Consider the following 12,614-nt stretch of genomic DNA (forward strand, 5'->3'; position numbering starts at 1 on the left):
GACACCATAATGATGTCATGTAATTGACAGGTGGGTGGCACCACTTGTCACATTTGGCCTGTGAGGTCAATCCTGATGACTCATGAAGGGACCCCACACTTCTAAATTTGCCACTATACTACTGAGTCTGAGCCACTTGATTATCTCTGTGTACACAATCACATTACTGCCTTAAAATGCAGCAAGGTAGGTTTTTTCTCACTGCATTTCAATTGAATTTGCACTCCACTGTACACATAAGCACCAGTCACCTGCCTTGCCTCCACCTTGGAAATACTCTTCATGCTACTGTCATTTGTGCATGCACACAGGTGTTTGTGTAGCATTTCAGTTGTCACACCCGAGATTCACTGCGCATTGAGTAAGCCTGCAATTCTGAAATTGGATTGAAGCTGGTTTGGGGGAAAGTGCATCAAAATGCAGTATTTCAGAAGAAATTAGGAGATATCTGTGGATTGAGGATAACACTGTGTGTACATGGATTCAAAAGACGTGTGGGAGCGCACTGGAGCCAGACCAAAGGGTAATGTGTACACAGTCTGTCTGAGGCATGGAAATTGAAACACAGGCAATGACATAAAGTGTGCTACTGGCTCCCTGTTTCATTTGAGGACTGATTCTTGGTGTGTTGCTAGGTGACAGGCAAAGACACAGTCTGACTCCAATTAGGGATAATGTGATTTTCTGCAATTCTCTGTATGCCCAAAGCAACCCCTCCCCCTATTCTTGGTTGCAGATAAAAGTCCTGAACTAGCGGAAAGTTTTCAGATATTATTGTTCAAATATTACTGCCATCACCAAAAAGTAGTGGTTTACTTGAGCAAGCTGTTGCGCAATTAAGCCAAGTGGGCATGCAGTGTGCAATACAGTCAGGAAGGCTGGAGCTTAGAGCTGCAATAAGAGGTAATTGAGGAGCTTGAACTGGGCACTTATATAGGCACTGGAGGCCCCACCCCTTCTTGGCTGTCAAGAGGCCATGATCTGAGCATGTATTTTCATGCACTCCCCCTCCTGAACAGCCTCACATGCAGCTAGCCAGGTCCTTTATTGGTGGCCTTGAAGTTCCTGCCTGCTCACTCTCTCTTCTGCTCCTGTGGCCCTGGGGGAGACAGGAAGTGAGTATGAGAGCCAGCCAGGAATTTGGGGAGCTGGTGTGGGGACCTCTTGTCCTAGGACAGGGATGCCCAGATCTGGTGGCTCCTCATAATCAATTACAACATGGAGATCTGGTGGGAAGTTGGCTCTCTTTGTTCCTCATGTCAGGAGGTTCAATGTCCAGATGGGTCTGAACCCTGACATATGGTTACTCAGAACTGTGTTGCTGCCTGTACTGCCTTTGAATGGAAGCATGAGCTGCATTTGTTGGTGATAGAAGCCATGCTATGCACAACAATGATTCAGGTCCACTTTGCACAAAATTGCATATTCATGTTGGCAAATTAGTGTCCTAAATATTTGATGCCATAATACATGACTGTGGAACTGTCTACAGAAACAACAAGATAGGTTTTCACAGGAGCCCTAGCTTCCATACATGCAGTGAACTTCATGCACTATTGTTCTGTGGCAGAGTACCATACTGACATGCAGGTGATCTGGCTACATGCCTTCAGGCAGGTCATCTTCTCCATCTTTTCTTGTTCCCCACCCCATCCCCATCTATATCACAATACAGTTTCTCACTTCATATCTGTTGCCTGTCATGAAGGGGGGGGGGTAAGTTGACCCAGATTTGATTACAATCTAGCACCGCTGCATCACAAATTTACTATATACATCTGTTGTAGAGTTTAGACTTAGAAAATGGGCTCTTAGCCCATCACTATTTCTACCCATCTCTCCAGCACACCCATGTGGCATGCACAATATTCTTTCTAACAGCCAGGGGCTTTCTTCCTAGATTGTGCCTCTGTGCTAAAGAATTCTCTTGCATCGCTTCCAGGCAATCAGATATCACAGAATCATCATTTTTATCTTGTGCAAGATAAAGAAAAGAAATGAGAAGAGAGAAGGAAATGACAGTGGCTTTCTTCTGCATGTAGACCGGCAACTTTAATTACCTCTGTGTGGTCACCCCTTGAGGATGTCACCAGGTCTTGAGTGGGCTAGTCATGTCCAGGAAAGCTGTGCCATTGTTTTGGCGGGTGTTGGCACTTTTTGCATGCACACTTTTTAATCCTGGATGGCAGGAAGTCTGGGCTGAGCAGCAAAAGGCTGGAGATTGCTGTTTATTCCTTCCCACTCCTTAACAATGTGGAGAGACACTTTCTATGCCAACCCCAGTGAAGCACGGGCTCCTCTGAGCAAGGCCTCCTGCCTGCAGGATGTCCGTTCTCAAAGTGGAATGATTTGGCGTCTCTTCTCCAGGGTCCCTGGAGAGCATAGACTCCAAAAGACTCATTAAAACTTTCTCTCCACTGAGATCAGTGGCTGTGCTTGTGCCTGACTCTCAGCCAGCAGGACTCTGCCCAGCCTGGGAACAATGGGGCGGGAGATTCTTTCCAGGAAGAGAGCAGCTAATATTTCCAGCTCTCCTGTCTGTTGCACATAAGGCTGGTTAAGCAGTTTGAAAAGGCATTAGGCATCTAAAAGGAAAGAAGGTTGGAAGAAATTAGTTTCTTTAATTAATTTTGTAATTGCACAAATGAATGGGGTGTGCCAGGTGCCTCCCTTAACCCCATTCCTTGGCTATAGCCTGCTTAAGGTCTGCACTCCCAAGAAACACCTTCCGCAGTGTGATGTTCTTAGGTTTCCACTGTGGACACTCATGCTCTATGCTCAACGCATTTCCCATAAATCTACATACCCCATCTACTTTGCCAGACATTTTTCTCAATCTTCAAAGGAATTGTGATCTAGAAAGGCAACAACTTTCCCAACACAGTGTCAGTTTAGAAAATATGCCCTGACTTCACTGAAGAGACATGTTCTCACCACCAACTATAGCTGCTGGTTTTTAGAGCAGATGTTCCCTAGATGCTAAATCTCTCATTTATCCCACTTTAGCGAAATGGCAGAACTATCAGTGTTGTGCCAAACACTGAGGTCTGCAGCAGCTTCCAAAAAGGTTCTTGCTCTGCCCTAGAGACCAATACAGCAGCAGCAACGAAAGAGCACATGTCAGGTGTACTAGCACTGCCACTTTTTGTAGAAAATCCTGAGCAAGGTAGGGAATGCCCTAGTAAATTTGGTTGGCCTCATGGGAAGAGATATTTGGAATTCAGTAGTATTTAAAGGAAATTGAGGCACTAGGTGAAGGATGGGGAACCTGTGACCCCAGTGATATTATGGGGCTACAACCGCCATCATTTCTGAATATTGGCCATTCTGCCTGGGGCTGATGGGAGTTGGAGTCCAACCATTTCTGGAGGGCCACAGATTCCTCATTCCTGCACTAGGTGAAGAACCTTTTTTTTCTTCTTCATTTTGTGTGGAACACAATGTGATACAAAGCTCCTAAACACCAAGAAGTAGATTCACTAGGATTTATTTCTCCATGTCTTTCAGAGGATGTAAACTTGCTTCCGGGAGACCAGCGCTGGATTGGAGCCTGGTGGTTGGGGCTCCTCATTTCGTCAGGCTGCTTGTTGCTCACATCTGTTCCCTATTTCTTCTTTCCTCGATATATGCTCAAAGGGAGGGTAAGTCTCTGGCGGTGGAGTGAGGGCTAATCTATAGCTGTTGAAAGCATGCCTTTTCTGTAGTGACTGGTGAATGCTGGCAAAGGAGAAATTCCTCTTATGAATCTTACGTCTTCCACAAGGGCAGTCAAGTTTTAGCCAATTGCGAAGCTGAAGAGGGCAGTGGCTTTTCTGGATTAGACCTATATTTTTAAAAAATCCAGTCTCCAATTTGCCCTGCCTCTTAGCTTGTAGCCTGCCTGAGGAAGAACTTTCTGCACATCATTTTTCTGATTTATTAATGTGAGCTGTTCAGGTGCTACCATAATCACTATGAAGAAAAGCCTTCCTGGGCAGGTTTGGCTTGCATGGCTTCCTCTATAGGATCTATAACCTGCAATCATATTTCCACTGGGCAGAGTCTCGCAGTTGAAAAAGGCATCAGTCACTGTCTCATCAACAGTATCTACATAGGGGATATGTTGAGAGTGGCCCCTGAAACAACCAGGATTGGAGCCTTTTGGTAAAGAATTCTATCCTGTCCTGTGCCTAAAGAATGAGCAACTAATTGAAATGAGAAGAACATTGCTTTTCGGTATAATTCAACAGCAAGGGAAACAGCTTGTAAACACTGCCATTGAATAAAATAATAACTAAACTATTAACAACAATATCAGAAATACTAACAAACCACTGTATTAGTCTTTGATTGTCTCCCATGTTCAATACAGTTTTGAATCCTTACCTTTAAAAATACCTTTAAAAATACAACTTCCTCACCCCCATTTTTAAACCGTCTTAGTCTCATATGAAAGCTTTATAGTATTTTCCCCTTTTTCTGTTATTGCCCCTTGTGGTGGCAGAATATTCCTCCAAGAGAGCAGTTATTAACTTTTTCAATACCTCTCTCTGAAGGCAGTCACAGGAGGCCCAAGTAGAGGGCATTAGTATGAAAAGTGGCCCAAAAGCATCCCCTAAAACATTCTAGCCACTTTGTAAACCAGGGCTGTGGACACACCATGCATTTAAAGCATATTATTTCCCCCAAAGAATCCTGGAAAGTGTAGTTTACCTCTTAAAGAACTATAATTCCCAGGATCCTTAACAAACTAGTTTCCAGGATTCTTTGGGGGAAATAATGTGCTTTAAATGTGTGGTGCTTAGGGATGTGCGAGAATTCTGCTCAATACAGATTTGGTACCAAATTTTCCATTAATTTGCTTATTCTCTGTCATTGCAAATTGATTTTTTATGTAGTAATTTTCCACAGCTATTCTTAAAAATGGATTTTTTTAAAAAAAATCTGCCACTAAAATATTGATAAGAACTATAATTTTATTGATATTTTCTTTCATTTATCAAGATTTCCTTTCAAAATATCAATATTAATATTTTTTGAGAGGGGAAAAAGGATAAGTAGAAGCCCTACTAGCAGACAAAGAATGAACTCGAATCTATACTAGCCGGTTAGGTTGACAGAATGCTTTCAGACTGGCACCAGCCAATGGCTCAAATCCCAAATGGTGATGAAAGGGAACAAAGTCTGCTGTTGCTTCTCTTCATATATATATAAGCTGAGTGTGAATCCTAGCAAGATGGAGGCGCTGTGGGTTGGTAGTTCCTGAGTTTGGATAATTGGTCAGTCGCCTGCTTTGGATGGGGTCATATTCCTTCTGAAAGAGCAGGTTCATAGTCTGGGGGTGCTCCTGGATCCATCTTTGTCGCTAGAGGCCCAGGTGACCTCAGTGGCTAGGAGTGCCTTTTACAAGGTTCATCTGGAAAGACAGCTGCAGCTGTTTCTGGACTTGGAATAGCCTGATCACTGTTGTCTATGCACTGCTAACCTCCAGGCTGGATTATTGTAATGTGCTCTATGTGGAGCTGCCCTTCAGGTTGGTTCAGAAGCTGCAGCTGATGCAAAATGCAGCAGCATGACTGCTCACTGGGGCAGGGTAACGCCAACATATCACCCTGCTGCTGAAAGAATTGTACTGGCTGCCCATTAGCTATCAGACTACGTTCAAGTTTCTGGTTTTGGTGTACAAAGCCCTGTACAGCTTGTCACCAGGATACATAAAATATAGTCTTACCTCATATATACTTAGTCGATCACTGCACTCTGTAGGTGAAGGTCTCCTGCAGATACTATCTTATCAGGAAGTCCATTCTGCACAACATAGGAAGTGGACCTTTAGTGTTGTGGCACCTATTATTTGGAATTCCCTTCCCTTAAATATTAGACAGGCACCATCTCTGTTATCTTTTCGGGCCTACTGAAGACCTTCCTCTTTCAACAAGCCTTTTAAGTAGAGACCTTATCCCAGTCTGCATCTGTGTTGGAATTGCTTTTTAAGGTGCTTTAAAATATTTTTTTAAAATATGTTTTATTTTTAAGGTGTTTTAAAGATTTTTTAAAAGATTTTTTAAGATGTTTTTAGTGTTTTGTCCCTTGTCTGACGCCCTGGTCTCTTTCTGGGATAAAGGGTGGGACAGAAATTTAATAAATAAATAAATTCAGTCTCTTGACTAAAAAGGGAACAAAGGTCTTGGCCTTGGCAATAGCCAAATCAAGCACTACTTTATTCAAGCAAGTGAAATGATGTTCTCTGTCTGGCAAGTTAAATATATATAGATGTGCTTATCTTCTTGTTGTTGTTTCTTGCCTCGGTCTTTTTTGTTATTGTTCTTCTGCTAGGAGAACATACATCCCACGATAATTTCTATGTTGCATTTGCCAGGTCTGTCACCAGGATCTGCATCCTGTTTCTTGCTTACTCTGCATGCTCTGATGTGGCAGGTTGTACGCTAGCTCCCAAGGCCCCCTTTCAGGAGGATACAATGAACAGTTCAACTCCACCGCCACCACCCTACTCACCCAAAACATTCTCTCTATTTCTCCTCCCACAGCAAAACTCTGTGGACATCCTGAAGAAGATTGAGAAGGCTAAGGCGGAGGAAGGATTCCTGGTAGATTTTATTAAAAGTAAAGGCTTTTCATTCCAACTTTTTATCTTTCTGTTAAGGGCCACACTACAAAAAAAAACCTGTTTAGAAATGTAAGGTGACTTAGCGCCTACATCTGCATCTGTCCTGGCTTACCTTTGCCAGCTCTGTGTGGTTTTGTTATTTGGATGTTCTTCTAAAAGGCTTATAAACTGCAGGCCGCTCCTGCTTTTGTGAAAAGCTCATCAGCTTAGCAACATATGGCCATGTTGCAGGTTAAATGCATCTCATAAGATTTCTTTTTTCCTGGAAGAATCCAGCAACCTTGCTGGAATAAACCCAAGGCCTATCTAGTCCAGCATCCTGTTCCACAGTGACCTACCAGATGCCTCTGGAAAGCCCATAAGCAAGACGTGAGGGCTACAGCCCCTTTCCCACAGTTGTTCCCCATGAACTGCTAATTCAGAGGCGTACAACCTCTGTACCTGGACACAGCCTATGTAGACGTTGAGACTTGAAACCATTGATGATGCTCTGTTTTCACTGCAGATGCTGTAAATATAAATCCACCTCAGTCTTTTTTTGATGCAAAAGCTTTTTGATTCCGTAAACTTTTAGCAGAAGGCAAATTAATAACCTAAATTAATCCAGCCAAAGCATTACTGACTTTAGAAACAGATGCTAACTTTAACATGCCTTAAGGGTCTGGCCCAAGGAGAACAGAATTCCATGGGGCTTCCTGAGGTAACAAACATCTGTATTAGGATATGATATGCGACAACAAAGGAAAGGGCATTTTAGGTAATGGCGCCTTGTCTATTGAGTGGTCCCCCTATAGGGCAGGAATGGGGGAGTTATGGCCCTCCAGCTGTTGCTGGACTACAGCCCCCATCAGCCTCAGTTAGCATGGTCTGCATTCAGAGATGATGGGAGAAGAGTCCAACAACATCTGGAAGGCCACAGGTTCCCCATCCCTGCTATTGAGGCTCACTGGGCACCCACATTACAGTGTTTTTGGTGGCAAGCTAGAACATTTTTGTTCACCCAGACATTTTAATCTTGTGTATGTTTTAAGAACCAAGTTCCTATTTCTGTAGTTCTGTTTTACTTTATGATTGATCTAATTGATTGTGTACCACCCTGAACATTTTAAATGGAATAAAGGGCAGTATAAAAATATGTGTTAAATTAAAAAATGAAATCTTCTAAAAGTTTTTTTAAAAATGCTATCTGTTGTTCATGTTGTTGATGAAGCCCTTTCTCTGACTGACTTGCTTCCCTCACTCTCTCTCCTGGTTTTGCTTTCAGAATTCCCCCGAGGCTTCTTGAGGCTGCTGCTCAATCCAGTCTTCATATTATTGGTCCTAACCCAGTGTAGCTTCTCCTCTGTCATTGCTGGCCTCTCCACCTTCCTCAACAAGTACCTGGAGAAGCAGTTTGGTGCCAGCTCCTCCTATGCAAACCTCCTCATTGGTGAGAGATTGGCACTGGCTGTGAACAGATTAGCAGGCCAGATTTAGCTGTAGCATAAGCCTTCTCAGAATAAAGGTATGGCCAGGTAGACAGGAAGACTTGGCTACATTTCTCAAGGCTATGGATCCTGTTCATCTTGGTATCATACCAGCTGCCAGTTCCTGTGACTGGGAATCTAATTGGAGGAGTGAGACAGAGTAGAGAAGTCAGAATCAACTAGGCATTTGTTGGCTACTTCTCTCTTACTGTGCTACAGGTGGAAAGAATGGACGCCTTTTAACCACACTAGACACCGAACATTAATCAGGAATCAGGGCAGACTCTGATTTGGCAAATCTCTAAAAGTTTGTGTGTGTTGGTGTCATGGTTTTTCCACTGCTCTTTAACTCAAAAATAACTGCTCTTTAACTCAAAAATAATTTAATTGAGGCAGTTGCTGTGATCCCGTCTGCAGTTCTGTGGTTGGACAGCAGCTGTGTGGGTGACGATCAAGCACTTCCACCTATCCTGGCTGCGAATTAGCTCACTGTTGCTTCCCTTTTTCTCCCTAGGGTGTGTGTGTATATACACACACACCATGCATGTGCACGCATGCGCACACACACGACTGCCTAACTTACAGATCAAAATTGCTGGGTTAACTGATTAGACCAAACTCTGCTTGGGTAGACCCTTTGAGACAGACAGGATAAATTAGCATTCTATAAACAAGCTAAGTGTCCTCCAGTATGGAAGTTAGAGGGAGAACTGGAAAGCCCATGGCTCTCCATACTACCCACCACCACCATCAGGGGATAAGGGAAGAAAGGGACCAATACTGCTCCTTCTTTGCCCTGAGGAAGCAGTGACCTGGGGTCCCATTGGTGGTAAGGAGGCACTAACATACCCCAGGGATGTAGCGTACCATTGGAAGAGGAACTTGTGGACCATTGGCCATGTAGGCTGGGGATGATGGGAGTTGGAGTCCAACAATATCTAAAGGGCCATAGGTTCCCCATCCCTGGTATACAGACTTCTATCTTGTACACTTCCTGTCACATGTGGCAAGGCTCTGCTGGAGGCAGTAGATACTCTCCCTGGTATGGTGAACACCTTTGCAGCTGGTTTTCCTATGGAGGCTGGTCACAGTTCATTTACAATTTTATGAATTGCACATGCACATGGAATCATGGCGTGTGTCAATCTATATGCAGGATTCATGCAGATTCCCAAAGGAGTCACTTCTCCTGTAGGAATCCCATCACATACGAGGCAGTCCCCAAGGTAGTGACCAGGATCCTCAGTAGTGACTCTGCATTTTTCAAAATGCATCAGAGTTGAACAGTGCCATGCAAAAGAGTATGCAGTTCATTGGATGACGGTTGTAAGAATGACTTCATGCCATTGCTAAAAGACTTTGCTTTCAGTTAAGAAACACTGTTTCCCATTGCTGAAGAGTCATGATGTCTCTTACCCCCCCTCCCCCTTTTTTGCAGGAGCTGTGAACCTGCCTGCAGCTGCTCTAGGAATGCTGTTTGGAGGCTTCATCATGAAGCGTTTCGGTTTCTCCCTTAAAGCTATCCCACGGTTTGCCATCATGGTGCTACTTCTCTCCACCCTATGCTCTCTCCCTCTCTTCTTCTTGGGCTGCCCCACAGAGAAGATAGCTGGAATTTATCCAGCCCGGTAATATGCTCTGCTTTTCATTAAACACTGTGGGGGGAAACTAGAACTTAGAGCGTGGGGAACCTGTGGCCCTCCAGGTGGTCCTACATCCCTGACCATTGGTCATGATGGCTGGGGCTGATGGGAGATGGAGGCCAGCAATTACCTGGAGGTCCACAGATTTCTCCAGCCCTGACTTAGAGTCACCAGCTCTAAAATCATGGATACAGAGATTTCCCTCTTCAAATCTGCCTCCCCACCATCTGGCCCAACAAGTAACTCCAAATCATTTCCCCCATCTTTCTACTCAAGTGAACTGGTTTGCACAATGATATCCTGGCTTAATAAGATGATGCACAAGCTCCTTGCACCCACACGATGCAGCCCCTTTGCTCCTCCCTTCATGTGAATGCGTGGAAACAAACCAGAAAGCTGCAACTAATCCTAGCTTCCAGTTGCATCCAAACCAGGAAACTGTGGCTAATGGTTTTCAAAGAAGCCAGGATATGAAGCCATTGTTCAAAGTTAGCTTACACATCCTGGCTTGTGTGGAAGCTGTTAACCATTATTTCTGGTTCACATGCAATGGGAAGCTACGGTTAACTGTGGGTTATTGGTTTGTTTAGGGATCCAAAGGAGGAGGGAAGGGGCTTCATGTGGGTTCATGAAACTTGTGGGTATCCTTATTGAGCCAGGATTTGACCATCCAAATGCAGCAATATCTCAATTTGTCCTGCCCTTTTCCAAACCTCTCTTTCATGGCTCCTTCCTGTTTAAGGAACCCAGTGTTCTTTTGGCACTCCGCAGAGTGCCCGTGTTTAAGCCCATGTTGTTCCTCTGCTAGTTCACAGAGCCGACAGGGTCCATTATAGTGCAGGCTGCTAAGCCTGCAAACTGGTGAATCATTTTCAGTGTGGGGATGTCTTGAAGGGAAAAAAATTCTCTTTGGTCTTCCAAGAATGTTTTATGCGGTCCTAATTGCACGCTGCAGTGTTGGACCAGGATTATGGGAGACTGCAGTGTGGATGAGAAGTTAGGCGGGTTCTAACCAGGGCTGGTTCTAAAGGACGGCCAGGTGGGGCACTGGTCCGAGGGGCCCCTCTGCCCCCCTCCTGTGATCCGCAGCAGCAGCCACGGATCACAGAACAGAAGGAGCTTCTGAGCCACCCGCCATCCCCCCGCTTCACCTACCTTTATCTCTGCTGTTTTTTGCCATCAATCAAGATGGTGGCTGAGGTTTCAGCCCTTAGGGAAACAGCAGAGAGAAAGGTAGGTAAAGTGGGGGAATGGCAGGCGGCTCAGAAGCTCCTGTCCTGCAATCCACGGCAGCTGCCGCGGATCGCAGAAGGGGAGTGGAGGGGCCCGGGGCAGGCTGGTGCTGAAGGGCCCCGGCATGCCTGGGGCTGGCCCTGGTTCTAACCATGAAAATCCATTCCCCACTACAATCTATTTGGACTGGACTTCTCTCCAGCAGGGTGGATGTTCAATTAAGTTATGGATTTTCCTGTCATAGGAGCTGGTGAGGGCCATTGTCTTACATCACTTTAAAAGGGGATTAGACAAAGTCAAGGAAGAGACATCTATGAGCAGCTAAGAGGAGCCACCATTTCAAAAGCAGCGTGTCTCTGAATACAAGTTGCTGTGGGGCAACAGTATGGGAGAACTCCTTCATTCAAGCTAGGCATGGATGGATTGGTCTATGTCCAGTCCAAGTCCATTTTTCATGTGTTCATTTGGAAGTGTGTTCTGTCCTATTATCACATTAATTTGTGGTACTACAAAAATCCTATTTAAATATACATTTTATTTCAGCGTATGCATTTCTAAACATATTTCATCCTAAAGTATGCATCTTTATGCATTTTGGAGTTTTTCTTTTGTTTTATTTTTGCTGAGAACTATATTGCAAAATTCAGAGAGGCATGAAATCCAAAGGACTATTACATTCTGATCTGTGTATTAGTCTGAGAGGTGTGAACTGGATCATTTTGCTTTAAAATGTTAATGGAATGAAATTCTCCTCCATCCCTTCTTCAAGTGCTGCTGGTGGGCTTCTGAGAAGCATCTATGATTGATTGATTGATTGATTGAGTTTATTTATATGCCACCTTTCCAGAGCTAGCTGTGCCCAAAGCAGCTTACAACAAACATTCAAAATACAAAGCATTGGTTTAGGGGCGAGAAGTCAGTTTACAAAACATAATAAAATTCAAATAGGACAAAACCCAACAGTTTAACAAACATAAAATAAATCCAATGTTACAAAGGAAATAATCTAGATTTAAATATATAAGTACAAAGCAAAAAGGAAAGGAAAGCTAACAGCTGACAGAGCTCCAAGTGCTTGTCTTGCTGCACTCCAAGGAGCCTCAGCAGCCTGCCTTAAGAGGAGGGGTCCCCTTATCAGGCTAGATGACCTTCAGCTGGCTCCCTCTTCTCTTCTCCAGGGGAGACCAACAGCAGCAAAAAGAAAAATGTTGGTGAGGGTGATTATGGGGAGGCCTCTTTCCCAGCCTCCCAGCATTTCCAGCCGCTAGAACATTTAGCGGACTGCTTGCGAAACAGAATGGTGAAGTAGGAAGGACTTTGGTCTGATCCAGCAGTAATCTTCCTACACTGTGCACATACTAATACTTGCAGATGGCTCCAGTTTGCTATTTCTTAAAGGTTTCCAAGCATGCAGATGTCTTGATCTCTACTTTCGTGGTTTCCCCAGTTAGGAGTGTGAACTTGGGAGCACAGAGAATCTGCAACATGATGGAGGTCTTATTTGTTCACAGAATTGTTTCAAGAGCTCTAGGCAAGCCCCAAGATTTAGAAAACATTTCCCATTATGTTTCAAAGAGTCAAAAAGATAGAAAACATGGTTTGCACATATAAAGAGACTGGCTCCAGGTTCAGTCCTTTACACCTTCCATTAAAAAGGATCTCAAG

The 12,614-nt window shown here is 44.2% G+C and overlaps 1 protein-coding gene across 1 annotated transcript in view; it reads left to right on the top strand.

The window, feature by feature from the left end:
* Positions 1-12,614, top strand: part of SLCO2A1 (solute carrier organic anion transporter family member 2A1) — a 92,351-nt gene that overhangs the window by 67,679 nt on the left and 12,058 nt on the right. Inside the window, exons 6-9 of the mRNA XM_061636597.1 lie at positions 3,508-3,641; positions 6,528-6,603; positions 7,872-8,036; positions 9,512-9,701. Of these exons, the coding sequence (XP_061492581.1) occupies positions 3,508-3,641; positions 6,528-6,603; positions 7,872-8,036; positions 9,512-9,701 (565 nt within the window). The remainder of the gene's footprint in view (positions 1-3,507; positions 3,642-6,527; positions 6,604-7,871; positions 8,037-9,511; positions 9,702-12,614) is intronic.

The sequence above is a fragment of the Rhineura floridana genome, chromosome 7, assembly GCF_030035675.1.
Source record: "Rhineura floridana isolate rRhiFlo1 chromosome 7, rRhiFlo1.hap2, whole genome shotgun sequence".
NCBI classification, from domain to species: domain Eukaryota; kingdom Metazoa; phylum Chordata; class Lepidosauria; order Squamata; family Rhineuridae; genus Rhineura; species Rhineura floridana.